Source organism: Marmota monax, unplaced genomic scaffold, assembly GCF_021218885.2.
Source record: "Marmota monax isolate L192 unplaced genomic scaffold, Marmota_monax_Labrador192_F-V1.1 WCK01_AAM20220418_F8-fsc00010, whole genome shotgun sequence".
Taxonomy (NCBI): domain Eukaryota; kingdom Metazoa; phylum Chordata; class Mammalia; order Rodentia; family Sciuridae; genus Marmota; species Marmota monax.
The window spans coordinates 19,610,356-19,633,507 of record NW_026692321.1 but is presented as its reverse complement, the minus strand read 5'-3'; the positions used below and the strand labels follow the sequence as shown (position 1 = coordinate 19,633,507).

Genomic DNA, 23,152 nt, shown 5'->3' with positions numbered 1-23,152 from the left:
CTAAACAACATACTATAGCAACTATTTACACAGCACTTACACCGTATTGGGTATTATAACTAGTCTAGAGATGATTTATAGTTATAGGAGGCTGGGTGAGGTAGTGTATGCCTGTAATCCCAGCAAGGGGGCTTACAGGAGGCTGAAGCAGAAGGATGTCAAGTTTGAGGCCAGCCTCAGCAATTTACCCAGGGTATTAGCAACTTTATGAGACCCTGTCTCAAAATAAAAATTAAAAAGGGCTGTGGATGTGGCTCAGTGGTTAAGTGCCCCTGGGCTCAATACCAGCACCAAAATAATTAAAAAACAAATAAGTAAATAGAGTATATAGGATGAAGTACATAGGTTCTATGCAAATATTATGCCACCTGATGTAAGGGGCTTAAGCATTCAAGGATTTTGGTAACTGAGAGGTTCCAGAATCAATCCCCCAGAGATAATGAATGAAGACTATAATGATATAAATTTTAATTAATAATTGTAGAAGAAATTATGGAAACAAAAAAAAATCTTCGTTAGGTAAATACTATAATAATACTTGTTACAGGCAAAAATCATTAGTATAAACTAATAAGTGGGCAGTATGATAAGATACAGGTTATTTTCATATTCTCAATCTCCCCACAAAATAGCCACTAATTAAGGAGAAGATTATTTAATTTAACCCTGGAGATATCTGAAAAACACACCTCACCCAATTGATTAGTTACTATTGTCAATAAAAAGACATATCAGGATGCTGAGGCAGGGGGATTGCAAGTTCGAGACCAACCTCAGCAACTTATTGAGGCCCTACAGACTTGCGAGACCCTGTCTCAAAATAAAACCTAAAAAATAGGGATGGCAATATGGCTCAGTGGTTATGAGATCCTGGGTTTAATCCCTGAACCAAAAAAAGGACATATCAATATCATGTACCTTCTGAAATGATGCATGAAGAAGGCCAATATTGCCTGGGTGGTATTGTAGCCAAAAATATAATCCTCAAGCTGATCTTTCAAAATCAGCATACAAATCCATAGTGGGGAAACATTCTATAAAACAGCCAGTCAGTCTTCTTTAAAAGCATCAAGGACATAGAGACAAAGAGGGGAACCATAAATTGAAGAAAACTAAGGTGATATAATAACTAAATAAAATGTGGGATACTGTGGCATAGCCATTTAAGGTGTTGGCATTAGGGGAAGCTGGGTAAAGAGTGCATTGGGGGGGGGGGCGGGCTGGGGTTGTGGCTCAGTGGTAGAGTGCTCGCCTAGCATGCATGAGGCACTGGGTTCAATACTCAGCACCACATAAAAATAAAGATATTGTATCCACCTAAAACTAAAAAATAATAATGAAAAAAAAGAGTGCATGGGAACTCTATACTATGAAACTGGTCTAGAGATCTAAAAATTATTTCAAAACTAAAAACTTTTGAGCAGGGTGTGGTGACACACGCCTGTATTCCCAGCAACTTGGAGGCTGAGACAACTTAAAGAGGTCAAGGTCAGCCTCAGCAACTTAGCAAGACCCTGTCTCAAAAGAAAAAAAGAGCTGGGGATGTGGTTCAGTGGTTAAGTGCCCCTAGTTCAATCTGTGGTACCAAAAAATAATTTTTTTGAGAAAATACATATTGCTTACATGTATATTTAGAAACACTAGAAATATTCACAAGAAGCCAATCAGAAGAGGTAATCATAACAAGAACAGGGTGAGAGTGGTATAGCTCAATGTTTATCATCATTTTAATTTTTGAACCAGTAGAATATATATTATCTATTCAAAATTAAATTTTATGCTATAAAATAAAATAATGCCCTTTACCCATAACTGTCAAAAATATAAAACTGTTTTGTAATTTTAGGAGAGTATCTGCTAAATAAGACTATTAAATCTTATCAATGAATTAAATATTTATTTCAAATTCCCTACCACATACCAGGTTCAGTGAAACTTGACTGTAATATCACAAGATACACATCACTGTGCAAAGTTCACATTTAAACTGAATTTAGATAGCCTGTAGCAAGAGGAAAAAAAATAAAGAAGTAAGTTTGAAACAAAAAAGGATGCTCTGATATTAAAAACAAGATCCAAATCCTTGGACAGGACTGGTTTTTTGACCAAAACAGAGGTGTGTTAGATTCTAGGATTTGACTTTATTTCTTCTAAGACATAACATTCCTGTCACATAAGTCAATGTCCTAAGCCAAATATAAACTGTTCATGATACTCTGGAGAGTAACAAGACCTTAACTGTATATTGTACATGCCCTCAAACTGTTCCCTGATGATCCCAGAGTCTATGGCCTCTGTCTCCTCTTGACTGATGCTCCTTCTTCTAAGGTCTATTCTAATCCAATGACTTTCAAACAGGTTAGCATCCCTCAAAAGGATATTAGGGGTCAGGTAGGGGAATAATGAAAGTAAAAAAGGGAAGGCCAAATAGATAAATTTTGGGCTCATGACCCTCAGTTTATCCAGAGCAGATCTGCTTTTAAGTTATTTTATGGACTGCTTTGGTAGTTTTTCTTTCTTTCTTTTTTTGGGGGGACAGGGGATGGGGGTACTGAGACTGAACCCAGAGGTTCTTTACCATTGATCCATATCCCCAACACTTTTATTTTTTATTTTGAAACAAGGTATCACTAAGTTGCTTTTGGGCCTCACTAAATTGCTGAGTCTGACCTTGAACTTATGATCTTCCTGTCTCAGTTTATCAAATCTCTGGGATTACAGGTGTGTACCACTGCACCCGGCTTATATACTGGTATTTTGCATAAACTTTTATTTGGTGGGCAGGGAGTTCTAGTGCTACAAAACCAAATTGAAACCACTTACCTAAACTAAACATAAACTACTACATCTGAACTAACAAACCAGAAACATACTAGACAAAGATTAAGCAAAAATCTAATCCGAGAATTCAGGTTCTCTCTGGAAGTAATACAAAATTAAGAGGGCTACTTGAGAAACTTCAGAAACAGACTATTATGCTAAGCCTTACCTGACCCCAAACACTTAAGCTGAATCAGATATACTCCAACTCCAGGGGTAAAGAAGCTAAATGTTGCTTATCATGAACTTAAGTACACTGGATTTTCTCTATACAGTAAACACAATATTAAACATAATGTTTCCAAAATTAATACAAGTCTCTACCACACCTTTCGATCATCAGGTACCAGGTCCTGAAGCACCTTCCTCTTAGGCCACTCCTTGGCCAGTTCAGCAGAGGCCAGCTCCTGCAAGTGGTATACAGCTATCTTGGCAGAACGCCTCTGAACTCGCCCCCCACTTTTTGACTCCAGGCTCATATCTTTTAAGCACTCTGGCTGTCCCGACTCTGGAAAGAAGGAAATCTGCAAGAATGAGACACACAAAACACAGGCCAGCAATTAAAAATTGTCCATTCTGCCTTAAGTAGCAAAAGAGCTATTTACTAACTTTACCACTAACATTGAGCCCACCAGATTAGAGCATACTTTACTGGTAAAAAAGTTTCTTATCAAGATAAAATAAATCTATTCTGTTGTATTAAGTAAAAGTGGTCAAAAATCAAGACACATTCATATACAAAGAAATGAACTTCAACCCATACCTCACACTATATACAAAAATTATCTCAAAACGACCACAGTTCTAACTGTAAAATATTAAATTATAAAAATTCTAGAAGAAACTGTGGGAAACAATTTTTGTGATTATAAAGTGTCAATTTGGCTAGGCTAATGTCATAAATCAATCAAACTAATCTAGGTGATGATAAGAGGGAATTCTATATAAATGTGATTCAAGTCCATAATCAGTTGATTTTAAGTAGGAGAGATACAGCAGAAGAGGCAGGGGACCCAGGCATGGTGGTGCATGCCTGTAATCCCAATGGCTTGGGAGGCTGAGGTAGAAGGATTGCAAGTTCAAAGCTAGACTCAGCAACTTAGCGAGACCCTGTCTCTAAACAAAATATAAAAAAAAGGGCTGACAATGTGACTCAGTGGTTAAGCGCCCCGGGGTTCAATGTCCAATGCCAAAAATAATAATAATAATAATTAAAGAACTAATGTAAAACATTTGTGTTGTTGGAAGCCACTAAGTTTGTGGTGAATTACAGCAACCGCAGAAAATTACAAATTAGAAAAAGAAAAGATTTTCTAGATAAACAAATACAAAACCCACAAAAACAAAAAAAATGAATTGAACTTTATTGAAATGTAAAATTCTGTTATTTGAAAAACTTGTAAAATATGATATATCTGATGGGACTTGAATTCAGAATATATGAATAACTAAATATACTTACAACTTAATAAAACAATTTAAAATCCCCCAAAATCTGCCCAAAAAATGATCAAAGGGTTTGAACAGACACTTCACTAAACACAAACTATCTCCAAGTACTGTGGCACATGCATACAATCCCAGTGACTTCGGGAGGCTGAGGCAGGAGGATTCCAAGTTTGAGGCCAGCCTTGACAACTAGTGAGATCCTTTCTCAAAATGAAAAATAAAGGGCTGCTGGGAGTCATGGTATATATCTGTAATCCCATGGCTCAAAAGGCTAACGCAGGAGGATCACAAGTTTTAGGCCAGGCTCAGCAATTTAGCAAGGCCCTAAGCAAATTAGTATGACCTTGTCTCAAAATAAAAAATAAAAAGGGTTGGGGATATGACTCAGCACCCTGGTTCAATCCCCAGTACCAAAAAACTACACTGGACGTGTAGGTCAGTGGTGGTTACATGAATGCAGGTGCCAAAACTCCTAAATGTACATTTAAAAAGGCAAATATTGGGCTGGGGATACAACTCAACTGGTAGAGTGCTTGTCTCCTATGCACAAGGCCCTGGGTTCAATCCCCAGCATCACAAAAAAAAAAAAAAAAAAGGGCAAATATTCCATATGTAAATTATATCTTAATAAACCTGACTCTCAAAAACATACAACAGGGAAGCTTGGAAATGTAATCTGGGGAAAAAAGTCAACACACATTTACACAAAACAAAAATTAGAATAGAGACAAGCTGGACAGAGTCCAAAAAAATTTCCAACTAAAGGGGAATGCTTTTAGTTTAAAAGATGCAACAATAAAGTTGGATGCGGTGGTGCATCCCTGTAATTTCACCTACTTGGGAGACAGAAGGATTATAAGTTCCAGGCCAGCTTCCACAACTTAATGAGACCCTATCTCAAAATAAATAGATAAATAAAAAGGGCAGGAGACTACAGGTCAATAGAAAAAGCCCCCTGGATTCAATTTCCAGTACCAAGGAAAAATAAAAAACATTCACTTCTTCCTTAAATATACTTTAGTTTTTTTGGTTTGTTTTGTTTTCTGTGGTACCAGGGTAGAATTCAGGGCCTTGTACATGGTAGGCTAGTACTCTACCACTGAGCAACATCTCCAGCTCTGGACTATACTTTGAATTTTCATTTCCCTAACCTAATAATGTCCCAATGTCAGAAATAAGAATGAGAAAAAGAATTAGAAAGAGAAAACAAAAGCATTCAAAGATTAAAAGTTGACACAAAAGGACAAACCAAGATATACAGAAAGAGGCAGGGGTACACACCACCAACTACAACCCCAAAAAAGGGTCTAGAGAGGAGTCAATACTCACAGGCCCATGCTCTGACCTCAGGTGATACGCAAGTCCAGCCTTCGATCTATATGGTTTTCCACAGTGGTGACACTTCAGGGTCATCTTCTCCAGCTCTGCAGCCCCTTTGCCACATTTTCTAACATGGTATAGATATCCCATAATGCTGGTGAAGGTACTGGAGCAACTCTGAACACAGGAAACAGACCCACATTAGAATCTAAAATCTTGGGTTTTTTTGGTACCAGGGATTGAACCCAGGGGTGCTTAACCACTGAGTCACGTCCCCAGATCTTTATATTTTTTATTTTGAGACACAGTCTTACTAAGTTGCTTAGGACCTTGCTAAGTTGCTGAGGCTGGCTTTGAACTTGTGATCCTCCTACCTCAGCCTACCAAGCTACTGGGATTACAGGCAATTGCCATGCCGTCCCACCCAGCTAGAATCTTACATCTTTTGACATGATCCCTAAATTTATAAAAAGCTATAAACCATTCACCACCAGAAAATACAAAAAAACACTGTGATATTATAAGACTTTCTCTAACATTTCCCCTTGGTACAATCCTTCCTTTTCCCTGGATGTCCTATCTGTGAGCCATGATATTCAATCAGTTTATTTAGTGTTGTAATTTGGGTGTGCCCCCAAAAGCTCACGTGTAAAACATTGCAAGAAGGTTTAGAGGAGAAACGATTAGATTATAAGAGCCTTAACCCCACCAGTGAATCCCCTGATGGAATTAACTGAGTGGGAACTGAAGGCAGATAGGGTATGCCTGGAGGAGAACAGTCATTAGGGATATGCACTTGGGGTATACATTTGTATCTGGCAAGTGGAGTCTCCCTGTGCTTCCTGATCATCATGTGAGCTACCTTCCTTCACCACACTCACCATGCCTTAATTGAGCCCCAAGGAATGGACTGAGACCTCTGAAATGGTGAGCCCCAAATAAACTTTTCTTCCTCTAAAATTGTTCTTGTCAGGTCTTTTAGTCACAGCAGTAAAAAACTGACTAATACAGTTGGCATTTGCTGAATTATAACCAGGCACCTACTTTGTATCATAGTTTCCTGCTTGGTCTGTGATCCAACCCCACCCCAATATCAAACAGCCAGCAACATTAAAGTTGTTCATCACAGTGAGGTTACTTCATCACACACACACACACAAAAAAAAAAGTTGGTAAAGAAATCCCTCTAAACAAAGAGGAAGGCACTTTGGGGGATGAGAAAGAAAATAAAGAACTATAAATGAATTCAAGAGACCTAGAGAAGCAGGGGCCATCATATGCTGTAAGAACTAGGAAGTCCATAAAGGAAAAGAAGGAGAAATGGAGAACAACAAAAGAAAGACAATGACCTGGGACTCCAGGGACCAGTTGCTGTCCTTGAGCTCTTACCTCACGCATGCACCTGAGCTTTCCCAGTCTCTTTAGGACTGTTCGAAGCCGTTCCCTCTCACTTGGTTCATCTATTTCATCTCCAGCCTTCAAAATGGGCTAGAAATCAAGAGAAGCAAATAAGTAGATGATTCATGGAAATGCCAGACAGCAAAAGAAACACAGAAAATGAAGAACTGGACTAGCAGCTAAGCTAATATTCTGGTTTTCTCCAAGATCTAGCTTTCTCCATCTTCTAGACAGACAAAGGAAGTAAAGAGAATATAAATAAGAGTCTGAGCCTCTTCCTCCCAGGATATGAGCCTTTGGGGATAACCTACCCACACAAGTATCTACGGTCTACCTCCATGGTTTCATTGTGCATAAATCTTGAATAGAGTCTTCTTACACACCTATGAGGTCCCAGAACCTCAATCACCTGCACTGAGATATGTACACTCACCTAATAAAAGATATCCACACACCACATGAGCTCACAAAGAAGACACTCTTACCAAACTATTATGATTCGCCATGACATGATACTTCATCCCTGCCAGTGAACGAAGTTGTTTCCCACAATGATGGCAAGTAAACATTTCCTAAAAGAAAAACATAGTACTCAGTACCCCACTGTTCAACAGAGAAACAGAATACCACAAATTGCTATGCAGTGGGCTAAACACTTAGCATGCATTACTTCTTTCTTATCCACACATGGAATACCCACAGTAGTTATTTTTTCTCCATTCTACAAAAGAGGAAACTAAAGTCCACATATAAAAAGCTAAATGCCACAACTAACAAATAACTAAGTGAGGATTCAAACCCAAGTCTGTCAAGTGCAAAGTCTACATTCTCTCTGCCACACAACGCTTCCCCCTAACCCTCTGTATTCAACATATTATACACAGTACCAGGTCTAAATTTTGGGTAAAAAGTCCTAACCATTATGAAATGCCACAAGATATTTAACCTGTTTGCAGTTTTCCATGTGTTTCTTTAAACCCTCTATGGTCTTCCTCCCCACTGCCTGGCAGGTAGGACAGGAAACACTGCCTTTATCCACGATTTCTAAGTACCATTGTTCTTCCAAACTGCCTACAAAGGAGAGAAAAATGACACTTTGTGATCTGCAGTATTCTCAAGAAACAAAAATCATAATTTCACAATTTAGGAAAAGTGTCATAAAATGGTTTTTCCCCTTCCTGGCTATTATATACAGATTCTTCCTGTATATAACTTCTAAAAGTTATCTTTTTCCAAAACAGACACTTAACAAATGCCTCCTTAAGAAATGCTTGAGTACATCACTCCTCATGGACAACAAAAATAAACCAGAGTTTATACTACATCCCGCAAAGCTTCCAAAAGAAAGCATACCTGCTGCATAAACTGGCGGTTCCTTCCGAATACGACGAGCCTGGGATTTGGGATTAGGCTGAGTTTTAGGCCGTTGCTTCCTCCCTGACATAAGATGGAGACATGGAGTTCAACATGTTACCTTTACTAACCCCTCCCTAACACCAAAATCTCTTCCCTCCCCTTCACCTGGACACAAAACCCCACTCATTCAACTGCCTGCCTCCTTTAAGTCACAAAAGTTAGGATGAGGCTACTCCCACCCCCAAATTCAAAGGGTCCTAAAGACAACAAAGGCCCAAACCTCCCTCTTTTTGTTTTAGTTGTTGATGGACCTTTGTTTTATTTACTTATTTATAATGTGGTGTTGAGAATCAAACCAGTGCCTCACACATACTAGGCAAGCACTCTACCACTGAGCCACAACCCCAGCCCCCAAAGTCTCATTCTCTTTTATCCTCGAAGAATAAAGCCTAGTGACCTAAGGAAAAAGTAGCAAAATGAACCCCTTACCATAAAGCTTATGCTTTTTCTGAGGAAATTCACCATAATCTTCATCTTCTTCCTGCTTGGGTTTCCTTTTTCCTTTTGCTGATGCTCCACCTGACCCTGAAATATCACACAAAAACAAAACACCAACTCAGTACAGTTTGTAAATGAACTTCTGGGCCTGTCTTCAAGACATCATTCACAAGACTATGAAAGAGAAAGATCACTAGTGAATGCAGGCCTCAAAGAAGTGTTGTGGTATCTTTAGAAAAGCTGGTGTAATTTCTAATTAACTGACTGACCCTCCACTCTGGAATCATCAATTCTACCCTAAGAGTAAAAAAAGTCTTCAGGAAATATTTTGTTTCTTGATTTGAGGCTATCACTGAAGTAGAAGAACTGTTCAAGATAGAGAGCTACTACCAGTCACTTGTGACTGTGACTCTCTAGAATATACTACCATGACTCTTTATCCAGCCCTTACATCCGCAAAAAAAAGAGCAAACCAGAACACAGGAAAGAAGTTCAAATCCCATAGAGAAGAAGGCTGATTTGAAGTTTAAACTAGAAGAGTAGAGTCAGCAGTATTTTACTCTATTAGACAATTCATGAAGCTAACAGTACACAATAGCCTACCACGTTAAAATCTTTTAATCACTAATGAGGTTAAACGTCTGTGGCATTTAATACTTTAAAAATCACTTATAGGGCAGGGGTTATGGCTCAGTGGTAGAGCGCTTGCCTAGCATGTGTGAGGCACTGGGTTCAATCCCCTGCACAACATAAAAATAAACAAAATAAAGGCATTGTGCCTAACTAAAAAAAAAAAAAAAAAGAATCACTTATAGCAACTATCTCAAAATATAACTTCAGAGCACACTGCCTTTGGAAACAGACATTAATTCTGATACCTTCAGTACGAGACGTTCCAGCTGGTTTGATTCTCCTCATTTTCATCCAGTAGGTAGATTTTCGGAAGGATGCTGGAAAATCACTCACTGGTTCACATGAAGAGGCAGATGATGAGCCGCTTAAGGAGTCATCGTGAGGGATAGTGTACTGGAAACTATTATCCTTTATGGAGCACTGGGTCCTGCTACTAACACGACACAAAAATCATGTACCAACGAGGGTCTGGAGTAAAACCCTTATTAATTATTTTATCATAGGAAGATAATCAAGTCGGTTACTTGTGCAAAAAACTAAGGCAGCTAATTTTATTTTATTAAGAAGGCTAATTTTGGGACTGGGGCTGTGATTCAGTGGTAGCGCACTTGCCTGGCATGTGTGAGGTACTGGGTTCGATTCTCGGCACTGCACATAGATGAATGAATAAAATAAAGGTCTATCAACAACTAAAATATATATATAAAGAAGGCTAATTTTTTTAAAAAATTATAAATTGTAATCTAAAAATTACATTGATCAGTCTAACACAACATATATAATTATTATTATACTTCATTATAATCAAAAAGAGTAAGCAGTCCATTTTGCAATAGAAGGAAGAAATTCTTTCCTGGATTTATCTAAGAAAAAGAAATTTTAAGCAATGTAATTGGGTATTCTGTGACTCTCAGATCCCCTAGATCAGTAACCAGATATGTCCAAATTTCCCTCTCTCTCTGCTAGAGGGACAGTAACTAAAGGATATCTCTGAGAATAGAAAGGGAAAAAACCAGTCTGTAGACACTAATCTGATCCATCTTCCTTATTGCTCAGTCTCCTCTATAAACCATAATGAGAGCTGCCTTGTCTTAACTTGGCAACACAATGCTTAGCTTCTACAGCTGAAGAAAAAAATGCTATCTTACCTGAGTTACACTGTTTAGAGACTCCTGATAAAAAGCTAGATCTAGATTCCTAAATCTAAGACTAGTGAGTATATCAATTAAAAAGCATTACTGAGGGGCTGGGGCTGTAGCTCAGTGTAGAACACTTGCCTAGGATATTTGAGGCACTGGGTCCAATTATCAGCACCACAAATAAATAAATTAATAAATAAAATAAAGGTCCATCAAAAATTTTAAAAATATTCTAAAAAATTAATAAGCAGGGCATGGTGGCACATGCCTGTAATTCCAGTGACAAGAGGCTGAGGCAGGAGGATTGCAAATTTAAGGCCAGCCTCAGCAATTTAGTGAGACCCATAGCAACTTAGACTCTCTCAAAATAATAAATTAAGAAAAAAAGTACTAAGGAGTAGCTCAGTGGTAAAGCACCCCTGGGTTAAATCCCCAATCTTGGGGAGGAGAAAAAAAAAATCACACATACCTTACATTTGTAAGAGTAGAAAATGAAAGTTAATTATCCCAGGTGACCTTCCTTAGGAAAATATATAAAATGTGATAGATACCAATTATGAAATACTATGTAGTTGTCAGATACAATAAGCCAATTCTACACACAGAATTTAACTAAAAGGCATTCTCTGATGAATGAAAAAAGAAACAGAATCTATTACAATGTCATCTCAGTAAATTAAAAATAAATACATATATAAAGCAGCTCTTCCAGTTTTAAAAGGATTCATAAATATTTAAGGACAAACATGACACCTATTTACATGGTTTCCTTTGGGAGGAAGGGGATGGAAATCAGCATAAACATAAAAGAAGATGGCTTCAGTATCCTATGAGTAGGGAAGAACAATTTTCAGTTCTCTGCGCGAGGTCCCGTATTGCAAATTCAATAGAGTGGTCCTGGTTCTGGTATGGTAGCATAAGCTCACTACAGCCCATCCTTCCTGCTGATTACACTGATAAACTTTGGACTCTGATATTAAACAAAAGCAGTGGATTATGCAGGGGAGTAAAAACTGAGAGATGTTACCTATGTGGAATGAGTTTCCCAGTTGTTTCATGACTCTGCAACAATGCTGGGCCTATGTGCAGAGCAGTATGGGCAGCTTAAATTCCAACAGAAACCCCAACTTTCTGGTTACATAATCAGGAAAAGGAATCCCTGTTGGCAAGAGTATGGAAAATTCTGGAGAGAAGAAAGGCACAGAAGGCGATTCCATAATTTTGCATTTGAAGCCATACAAATCACAGCCTAACCTTAGCAAGATATGTGAGAGGCATATTAAAATCAGTCTAGTAAAGACTGAAAACCGAAATAAAATTTGAACTAAGTGACCCAAAACAATGCAGCAAAAGCCTAGAGAACTGACAATCTGAGACACCTGAAGAAATCTCAAACTAACTCTTGGGCTATTGTGAATGAGATGAGTCCCCATTTACATCATAGCAAAAATGTAAAGGACAAAACTTGAGATTTTTAACCATTGCTCTCAGAAGGTAAGGCAGAACTTAGGGCTTGAACCTAAACAGGCTGCCTGCTAAAAGAAAAACAGCAAGATTCCTACAAAAGATTACAATAGGATCCAAAGTTTATATAAATAATATTCACAATATTAAAGATAAGTTCCAAAATCATGCAACACAAAAAACCAGAAAAATGTAATTCTCAAAGGAATAAATCATCACAGATACCAGAACTGTCAAATACTTTCAAGCTGCTATTATAGTTGCTTATAAAGGAAAATACACATGAAATGAAAGACAAGGCAGGAATTATCAACAAACAGAAAGCATAAAAAAGAATCAAATGAGATTTCAGAACTGAAAAATGCAATATCTGAAATAAAAACTCACTGCATGGGTTCAGTAGCAGAATGAGGATGACTGAGGAAAGAGTCTGTGAACTTGAAGACAGAGCAATAGAAATGATCCAATCTGAAGAACAAAGAGAAAAAGGAAATTGAAAAAAAACAAACAAACAAACAAAAAAAAAAACAGTTCACAGAACAGACCCAACAACCTGTGGATCAATCTCCAAGTTCTAACTTAAGTGTAGCTACGGTTCAAGGAGAAGAGATACCTTCTCTTCTCCTTGGAGAAAGAAAAATAATTTGGAAAAACTAATGATAAAAAAACCTCCCACATTTAATGAAAGACATAAGTTTAAAAGATTCGAGGAGCTCAACAAACACTAAGTGGGATAACTCAAAGAAAACACATACAGACACATCTTAATCAAACAAAATTATTTAAAAGTAAAAATTGAAAATAAATCTAGAGAACAGCTTCAGAAAAGCAACATCTTACATTACAGGGACCAGAGGTTCACACCATTATGGATTTCTCAACAGAAATCAAGGAGGCCAGAAGACAATGCAACAATATCTGTAAGATCCCAGGGGGTGGAGGGAGGGAAGGGAAAGGAGAGGTACAGGAGACTGAATTAGAACAAGATATATTCCATGCTTTTATAATTATGTCAAAATGGATTCTATTGCAATGTATAACTAAAAAGAACCAATATAAATAAATAGATAAATAAATCTGTAAGATCCTGAGAGAAAAGATTTGTCAACTCAGAATTCTACATTCAGTGAAAATACACTTACGAATATTTCGGGGGTGGGGGGGCAGCGTTGGGGTTGTGGCTCAGTGGAATGCTTGCCTAGCACATGTGAGGCCCTGGGTTTGATCCTCAGCATCACACAAAAGAAAGAATAAACAAATAAAATGAAGTTATCTAAAATATATACATATATATATATATATATATATATATATATATATATATTTCTTCGAATAAATAAAAACTAAGAGATTTAAGAAATGCTAAAGCTGAAGAAATTCCAGCCGAAGAAAAATGATACCAGAGAGAAACTTAGATTTTCAAGAATGAAGCAACAGAAATGGTAAACACTGGGTAAATATTTTTAAAATTTTAAAGCAAAATTTTAACATTATCTTGTAGAGTTTTTCAATATATGGTATGTAGGTACAATACATAAAACAACTATACTATAATGGGAGGTGGGCAAAAGATTAAAAGAATCTATATGGCTGTAAGGTTTCTACAATTTTTTTTAAATTTTTTTTTTTTAGAGAATTTTAATAATTATTTTTTTTAGTTTTCGGCGGACACAACATCCTTGTTTGTATGTGGTGCTGAGGATCGAACCTGGGCTGCACGCATGGCAGGCGAGTGCACTACCGCTTGAGCCACACCCCCAGCCCAGGTTTCTGCAATTAAGCAAAGTGTTAGATATAAAATCTAAACAGACTGTTAAAGGATAAATATGAATATTATAAATCCTAAAGGATCCACTTAAAAAAATACAAAGAGACATAGACAAAAACCCAGTTATGGTAAATACATTTAAATGGGACACTAAGCACTCAAATACTCTGAAAGAACAACAAAGGGAAAAAAACAAGAAAGAGAACAAATAATATATGAACAGACCTAAATCCAAATATACCGATATTAATTTAAATGCTTATGGTCTAAACATTGCAGGTAAAAATCAGAGATTGAAATAATCAATAAAAAGGCAGACCCTACTAATATATTTGCTTACAAGAGGCACACTTTAAATACAGACATAGACAGATTGAAAGTAAATTAATTAAAAAACCTATCCCAGATAATCAGCAAACATAAGAAAGTTGGAGTAGCTATTTTGATTTCATATAAAACAGACTTCAAGACAGACAGGATTGCCAGAGATAGACACTTCATGACAAAAATGTCAAATTATCAGGAAGACATAATTACCTGTTGTAAGTGCCTTATAATAGGGCCTCAAAGTACTCAAATCAAAAACTGACAGAATTAAAGGGGAAAATAGACATTCCACAATTTTAGGAAATTTTAATCTCTCCTCTCAGCAACTGGTAGAATTTTGACAAAAATTCAGTGAACATATAAATGAACTAAACTACATTAGTAGCCACCTTGTTTGAGTTACTAACATTCATAGAATGCTACATCCAATATACAGGATATGCATTCTTTTCAAGTGAATGCATTGTGCATTCACACCAAGAAAGATTACAGGCTGGGCCATAAACTTTAAACTTTTATTAAAGGAATGAAAATAACATTGCATTCTTTGACCACATCAAAATGAAAACAGAAACCAATAATAGTAAACTACTGAAAAAAAAAAAAAAGAAAAACACTTAAAAAATAAAACTATGTGGAAATTAAATAATCTGCTCCTAAATAATTTAGAGGTCAAAAATTAAATTGCAAGAGAAATGTGAAAATATTTGGAGAAACAAGAAAAATTTATATACATGTGTGGCTGAGCCAGGCACAGTGGCGCATGCCCATGCCTATAATCCCAGCAGCTCAGGAGGCTGAGGCAGGAGGATTCAAAGCCAGCCTCAGCAATTCAGCAAGGTACTAAGCAACTCAATAAGAGCCTGTCACTAAATAAAATGTAAAAAAAGGGCTGGGGAGGGCTGGGGCTCAGTGGCAGAGCGCTTGCGTTGCACATGTGAGGCACTGAGTTTGATCCTTAGCACCACAAAAAAATAAAGATATTGTGTCCATCTATAATTTAAAAATTTTTTTAAAAAAAGGGGAGGGGGCTGGGGAGCTGGGGTGGCTCAGTGGTAAAGTGCCCCTGGTACAAAAAAAAAGTGTGGCTGAAACTAAAGTACTTAGAAGGAAACTTAAGTTTTGACTGCTTGTATTAGAAAGACTAAAAATTAATAACTAAAGTTTTAACTTTACGATAACTTAAGAAGAGCAAAGTAAAACAAAGAAGGAAAGATGAAAAATCGATGGTCTAGACAATGGAAACTGACAATAGGGAAAATCTGGTTCTTTGAAATGATCATAAAATTGAGAATCCTATAGCTAGACTGATCAATTTTTTAAAAAAAGATACCATAAGTAATATCAGAAATTGAAGAGGTTATTATCACATATCATATGAACATTAAAGTACTGAGAATAATTCGAATAACTCTTTGCCAATAAATTAAAATGACATAAAAAAAAAAGAACTGGAAATCTGAATAGTCCTACAGCTATTAAACTGAAATTGTCAAATTCTCCAAAAAAAAAAAAAAAAACCTCAAGGATCAGATTATTTCATGTTGAAACACACTGTAATAAGGTTACAAAAAGGAAAAAAAATCAAAAGGAAGAAAGTAAAACTGTCCACACTTTCAGATTATGTGACTGTTTACAAAGAAAAATACCAGGAATCTGCAAAAATTACTAGAACTAATAAAGGGATTTAGCAGGGCTGGGGACATATCTCAGCTGGTAGAGTGCCTGCCTCATATGCACAGGGCCCTGGGTTCAATACCCAGCACCACAAAAAAAAAGGGGGGGGGGGAATTTACCAAGTGGCAAGATACAAAGCTAGATACAATAGTTAATTATTAAGTGGGGCACAGTGGCACAGGCCTGTAATCCCAGCAACTCAGGAGGCTGAGGTAGGAGGATCACAAATGTAAAGTCAGCCTCAGCAACTAGGCAAGACCCTCAACAACAAAAAGGGCTGGGGATATAGCTTCGTGGTAAAGTGCTCCTGGGTTCAATACCCAGTAACAAAGGCGGAGAAAAGGAAAGGAAAAAAAAGTCAATTATTATACATTAGCAACAAGCAACTAGAAAGTGACGTAAAAATGATACCATTTACAATAACATAAAATACTAACAAAAGACATCCAAAGGCTTTTACTATGAAAACTACAACACATTGCCAAGAGTGTTAAGAAAACCTAAATGAACGGCAAAGTACCTCATGCTCATAAATAAGAAAAATGTTAAAATGGCATTTTCCTCAAATGAATCTCTAGATCCAATATAATACCAATCAATACTCAACATGTTTCTTTTTATAGATACTGGCAACTTGATTCTAGAATTTATATAAAAATGTAAAAAACCTAGAATAACTAAAATTATTTTTTTAAATGCCAAAAGAGATAAGACTTGCCTTATCTAATTTCAAGACTTAACTCTAAACATTAACAGAACAGAATAAGAACTATCCAGAAACAGACCTATACAGATACATGTTCAACTGATTTTTTTTTTTTCTTTTAGGTTCTGGAGACTGATCCCAGGGCCTCTCAAATGCCAGGCAAGCACTCTACCAATGCACTATAATCCCCAGCTCTATGCAACTGAATTTTTATGTGTGTGTGTGGTGTAGCTAGACCTTTTTAAAAAAATTTTTTTGAAAGAGGTTCTTGATAAGTTGCCCAGGCTGGACTCAAACTTGTGATCCTACTGCCTCAGTCTCCCAAGAAGCTGGAATTACAGGTGTACACCATCATGCCCGGCTTCAAGTGATTTTTGATAAAGGTATCAAAGCAATTCAATAAGGAAAGTCTTTTCAACAGTTGTTGAATATACTAATGTAAAAATATTGACATTGACCCTCACCACACACCACACACAAAAATTAACTCTAGATGGGTCAAAGACCTATGTATAAAAACCTACAAAACTTCTAGAAGATAGGAGAAAATCTTTGCAATTAGGGGAAGCAAGGTTTCTTAAAGAGAATAAAAAAGCAAGAAACATAAATGAACAATTTTTTTTTTTTTTTTTTTTTTTTTTTTTGGTACTGGGACTTGAACTCAGGGGCATTTAACCACTGAGACACATCCCCAACCCTTTTTACTTATTATTTTGAGATAAGGTCTCACTAAGTTGCTTAGGGCCTCACTAAGTTGCTGAGGCTAGCCTAGAACTTGCAATCCTCCTGCCTCAGCCTCCTGAGTGGCTGGGATTACAGGCGAATACTACCATGCCTGGCAAATGAAACAATTTTTTAATGATACTTTAAAACTTTTGTCCTTCAAATGACATCACTCAGAGAATGAAAAACAAACCAGATTTTGTTTGTCAAGACATATTTATTAGACAAAGGAATTATATTCAGTATAGATTTTTTTAAATATTAAAACAAAGACAACCCCATTTTTTAAAAATGGGTAAAAGATGTAAATACTTTACAAAAGAAGATAAATAAATGACCAACAAGAACATGAAAAGATGCTCAACATCATTTAAAATGAATAAAAAGCAAAAATTAAAATCACATCACTATACAACTATTAAATTAGCTAAAATTAAAAGGATCAATTCTTATGTTACTGGTATGAATTTAAATGATACTATTTTGCATAGGCAGTTTCATAAAAAGATAAACATACTCTGCCACATAATCCAGTCAACCTAGGATGGGAGATACTATTTTATGTACTAATCAAGTAAAATGGAAATATTTGTCCATATAAGACTCATATGAGATGGGCACAACAACGCAAGCCTACAATCCCAGTGATTTGGGAGGCTGAGGCAGAAGGATCTCAAGTTCAGACAGCCTCAGCAACTTAGCAAGGCCCCCAGCAATTTAGTGAGACCCTGTCTCAAATTAAAAAGTAAAAACAGGCTGGGGATGTGGCTCAGTGGTTAAGCAACCCTGGGTTCAATTCCTGGTACAAGAAAAAAAGAGAGAGAAAGAGAGAGAGAGAGAGAGAGAGAGAGAGAGAGAGAGAGAGAGAGAGAATCACTGTGATTTCATTTTATAAAATTCTAGAATATGTAAACCACTGTACATAAACAGAAAATAGGACTGTAATGCCTAAGGATGGGAGAGGAGAAAGAAATGGACTGCAAAGGGAAACAACAAAAAAAAAAACTTTGGGGTTAGATAGAAAGGTTTGTTATCTTGATTACAATGATGGTTTCAGAGATGCATTTTATAAACAAACTGATTGTAAGGTAGTATTTATTTATTTGTAAGGACTGGACCTAGAGTCTGCCACACACTAGGTAAATGTTCTACCACCAAGATATTCCCCCAGCTCACAGTGTACACTTTGAATAAGTACAGTCTATTTTATATCAATTATACTTCAAATGGAAATTGGCAGTCCTTTAGGGCTGAAACCCACCATCCTAAACACTGGGATCAATCACTACTCAATAAAGACTTGATTGTACCAACCAGCCATTAACAGCCAAGTCCCATGTGACTACTCTCAGGAAACTCTATACAAGTTTCTTTTTTTTTTTTTAGAGAGAGAGAGAGAGAGAGTTTTAACATTCATTTTTTAGTTTTTGGTGGACACAACATCTTTGTTTGTATGTGGTGCTGAGGATCGAACCAGGGCCACACGCATGCCAGGTGAGCGCACTACCGCTTGAGCCACATCCCCAGCCCCATCTATACAAGTTTCTTAGTGTAAGACACAGAAATACATATATCTTTTCTCATGAATAAGCATGAACACAGTAAAAGATCCAGAGTTGATCATATGATCAACTTGATTAATATACTGGAGATTAAGTCATGATAGCTAGGGATCCCTGTCTCTAAGTCTGTCTTTTGTTTGTAAAGGACTCAACAAAAACCATTAAATATTTTATACTATCAATTCAGAACATTTGACCATTTGTGGAAACCAGATTAACCTCAAACTTCCCTTTCCATAAACATAACAAGAAAAAGCTTTGTTATGATATAATGGCTATCATAATTATGGTGATTTTATAATTTATCACCAATGTGGCAAGTCTCTGCTTCTGATTACAAAGATGAAAAGTTAAGCCAATTTTCAACCCTTTTCTGATCTATAAGAATTTTTAAGACCTTCTAGTTCATTCTTCTACATGTAAATATTTAGATTTCACTAAAAAAAGTATTTTAGTTCATCCCAGTACTCTTTGTAGACTTTTATTTATTTATTTTTGGTACAGGGGGATTGAACCCAGGGGCACTCAACCACTGAGCCACATCCCCGGCCCTATTTTTTGTATTTTATCTAAAGTCAAGGTCTCACTAAGTTGCTTAGCACCTCGCTTCTGCTGAGGCTGGCTTTGAACTCATGATCCTCCTGCCTCAGCCTCCGGAGCCACTGAAATTACAGGCATGCGCCACTGCACCCAGTGTGCAGACTTCTTTAATTCTACAAAATCTTTATAAAGGCTGGTTTGCCAGGTGGTGCATGCCTGTATTCTCAGCAATTCTGTAATTCCAGCAATTTGGGAGGCTAAGGCAGAAGGATCTCAAGTTCAAAGTCAGCTTCAGCAATTTAATAAGGCCCTGTATCAAAATAAAAAGGATTGGAGATGTGGCTCAGTGGTTAAGCACCCCTAGGTTCAATCCAAAAAAATTAAATTAAAATAAAGGCTAACATTCTCCATGGTTTCATCCTCTACTCTTTTTTAGTCTCTTCTCACCTTTGTTTCTTCAAATTCACAATTTCTAAAGAAGCTAGTTAAATAAAGATTCCCACACCCTAATCCCAATGATTTGGATTCTGATTAATGGATGGAAGCCCATCCATGTTTATACTTTTTAAGAATCATCCCTGGGTGAACCAAGGTACACATTGAGAAATATTGCTTTAAACACATTCCCTAGAAGATATCATGAATACTCATTTTGTAGAAGAAAATATGTTTTCAGTTAATTTTTATAGCGAATAATTCTCAATTTTTCATTTCAGACCAGCCCTTCACCTGAGGTCCATATCCATTTATGTTTGTTCCAAATGTTGCTCCTCATTCAGAAATTCCCAGTTCAGTGAATTACTCCAACCTTCAGCTGTTTGCCAGTGCCAGAAACCCACAGACATCCTGTCTTTCTTTTGATTAGCTCTAGCCTATATCATCATGTATATTTCCTATGTATTGTTCCCCACATATTCTTCATTCCTCTCTTTTGTTCTTAAAATAGCCTCTGAACCAGTTTTCCAACACACTTCCTAATCCATCTTACATAAAGTTACCAGAGTGACCTTTCCCTTCCAGGATAAAAGTCCAACACCTGAGCATGCTGTTAAAAAAGGCTTGTTTTCAAGCTGGGCTCGGGAGGCTGAGGCAGGAGGATCTTGAGTTCAAAGCCAGACTCAGCAAAAGCCTGCGCTAAGCAACTCAGTAAGACCCTGTTTCTAAATAAAATACAAAATAGGACTGGGGATGTGGCTCAGTGGTCAAGCACCCCTGAATTCAATAACGGGTATCCTCCCCCCGCCCCCCCCCCAAAAAAAGACCTTTCATGATCTGGCTAACCTCTTTGAATGACCACTCCACCCCATTCTCCATTCCAGTCATATAGAACACCTTGCTATCCCATTTACTTTTTACCTATTCAAATATTGTTCTCTCTTCAGAAAAATCCTTTCTCCTGGCTAACTGCATCATTCCTCCACTTTCAAGCCTATGCTTACAGATGATCTATTGTGGTTATTGCTCCCTTTCAGACTATCACTCCCTTTTCCTAACAGCTATATTAAATTCTCACTTTAAAATATTTAGTTATTACATCGTATTTTGTTGGTTTTTTGCAAATCCCCTCTTTGGATTTCTACTTTTGTTTTCCATTTCTGTATATCTAAATACACAGCTGGCAAAAAAGCAGACATTTAGTCAATGTTATCTGAATGAATTCATCCATCTAATGAGAGTCTCAATTTTTTTCTTTTAACTATTAAAAACTTAGCACATTCAGCATACAAAATAATAAGCCAGCCTTGCAGCCAAATAGTTTGAAAATACAAGAATTTCCCCCAACCATATTTTCTCTTCCTTCCAAGATCATCAATGTATTTATGAGCACGAATTTCATGTGGGGAGAAATGCTGGACTACCATTGAATCATATGTTCTAGTTTTATTATAATTTGTTCTTTTGGGTTTTTTTTTTTTTTTTTTTTTTTTTGCAAGCTGTTTTCCTCCACTACACTACACTAGGTTTAGACCTGCACTGTCCAATTCAGTAGCCACTAGCTACAGGTGGCTATTTAAATTTGGTTAATTAAAATGTAATAAAAATTAAAATCCATTTGCTAGTTGCACTAGTTACACCTCAAGTGCTTAAAAGTCATACGTGGCTGGTGGCTACGATACTGGGCAGTGCGGATACAGGATATTTTCATCAATCCAATTGTCAGCTCTGGCGACACAATTAAAAAAAGACCTCAGAAAAACCTCACTTACTTCTTAGCTCCCACGATCCTGGTGCTCCTCTGCTGCTTAAAGGACGTGGGTCCCGGGGTCTAGCAAATCACAAGCACAGGGTGAGGGCTAGGGTCCTCTGGACCTCGACCACAAAGAGATGACTCCCCCTTGTGCCCAGAAGAAATGAGGCTCTCCCGGGGCAACTACCTCAAACGGAAAAAGGCAGCACTTTTCAGAAAAAGTATACGGTGCTCCCTTCCTACAACGCACAGGCGGGTGACAATACCTGCGCCTTCATCTTCCCCCATTCCCAAAGCTCTGTCCCAGGCAGAGGCTCTAACAGGGAGGCGAAAAAAGACAACGGCTATGGGAGGCATTGTGGGATGTAAAAGAAACAGAAACTAATGGCAATCTGGAGAGGAACTGAATCTAGGGAGGTGGGGAACAAGCAAAAAAAGTGGGGAAAGAAGAGGGGGGCAGGTGGATCTGATCTAAAAGGGTGGGGCCTACGATGGGGTCTGATAAAAACCAACTCTGAGCACAGGACAAAAGCGAGGGGCCGCGTGCTCCTGGCTCGACAGCGCTCCCTCTAAAGCATCACGGTCACCCCAAGGAACTCACAGCGGGGACTGCACCGAGTCTGGAAGACATCACTCCCTCTCCACGCCTAACAATTTCACCCAAGGGCTCCGGCCAGACCAACGCCACTTCCGCTCTCCTCGCCTCTCCCGGATGTGGCCTCGGCGCCGCCTAGCCCGGTTCTGAACGTCTACTTCCGCCTAGCAGCTTCCGAGGGGGCTGCGGCTGGAGAGTCATGTGACGTGCCCCCCTCGGTTCCGGAGACCCCACCCCCCACTGCGGCGCGGGGCCTGGGAGAACGCGGGCCCGGGGCTGGAGCGAGGGGGCGGGGTCTGGAGACCAGCCGGCCCCTGGCCTCCCGCCCGGTGCTCAGTCCCTTTGCACGACAACACTTGTCCCAGTTTTCCGCACCCACCCCGGTCGTGGTCCTGTAGATGCACATGGAGATCAATTATTGCCCCTTTATTGATCTTAGAGAAATTACAGACTCATTTTCTGTCCCCCTCCCCCAGGTAGAGAGATCAAGCAGCCCTTTCATTGCTGAGGGTGCAGGAATTGGAGGCAGTGGCTGAGCAGGAAAGAAGCCAGGAAAGGGTGAAAATTTAAGGAAGACGATTTATAACAGGGGCAGAGCTCTCCTCATCTACTAGCTTCGGGCCTCCAAACTCGTCTTGCTTTTGAAGTTCTCGTTTTGGTCTGCGGGAGGCATGGCTGAGTAACTCTTGGAATCTTTAGACAAACTATGTCTGGGCCTCTCCTTAGGGGAGCTGTGCTTGAGCCTCTCCTTGGGGAGATTCTGATGGATTCCCTCAGTGTGGCTGCTGTGTCTCCTCTCAGAGTGGCTGCTGTGTCTCCTCTCAGAGTGACCGCGGTGTCTCCTCCCAGAGTGACCACGGTGTCTTCTCTGAGAATGACTGCGGTGTCTCCTCTTGGAATGACGACGTTGACTTCTCTCAGAGGGACGGTGACAGGTCCTGTCAGTGGTACTGTGATCACTTCTCTCAGGGTGGCGATGCTGGCTCCTC

General features: G+C 38.2%; 1 protein-coding gene across 6 annotated transcripts in view; it reads right to left on the bottom strand.

The window, feature by feature from the left end:
- Znf512 (zinc finger protein 512) overlaps positions 1-22,316 on the bottom strand; it is a 32,239-nt gene extending 9,923 nt beyond the window's left edge. The window contains exons 1-12 of one of the 6 annotated variants that reach the window (XM_046441515.2): positions 22,170-22,316; positions 21,588-21,646; positions 12,465-12,545; positions 10,087-10,122; positions 9,720-9,904; positions 8,833-8,928; positions 8,341-8,424; positions 7,934-8,058; positions 7,473-7,559; positions 6,979-7,077; positions 5,599-5,766; positions 3,150-3,344 (exon numbers count right to left, since the gene is read on the bottom strand). In XM_046441515.2, the coding sequence (XP_046297471.1) occupies positions 3,150-3,344; positions 5,599-5,766; positions 6,979-7,077; positions 7,473-7,559; positions 7,934-8,058; positions 8,341-8,424; positions 8,833-8,928; positions 9,720-9,904; positions 10,087-10,122; positions 12,465-12,545; positions 21,588-21,646; positions 22,170-22,199 (1,245 nt within the window). In that variant the 5' untranslated portion in view covers positions 22,200-22,316. Of the gene's footprint in view, positions 1-3,149; positions 3,345-5,598; positions 5,767-6,978; positions 7,078-7,472; positions 7,560-7,933; positions 8,059-8,340; positions 8,425-8,832; positions 8,929-9,719; positions 9,908-10,086; positions 10,123-12,464; positions 12,546-21,587; positions 21,647-22,169 lie in introns of all 6 variants that reach the window. The other 5 variants (XM_046441516.2, XM_046441518.2, XM_046441520.2 and 2 more) reach the window with 5 other exon arrangements.
- Between the last annotated feature and the right edge of the window lie 836 nt (positions 22,317-23,152).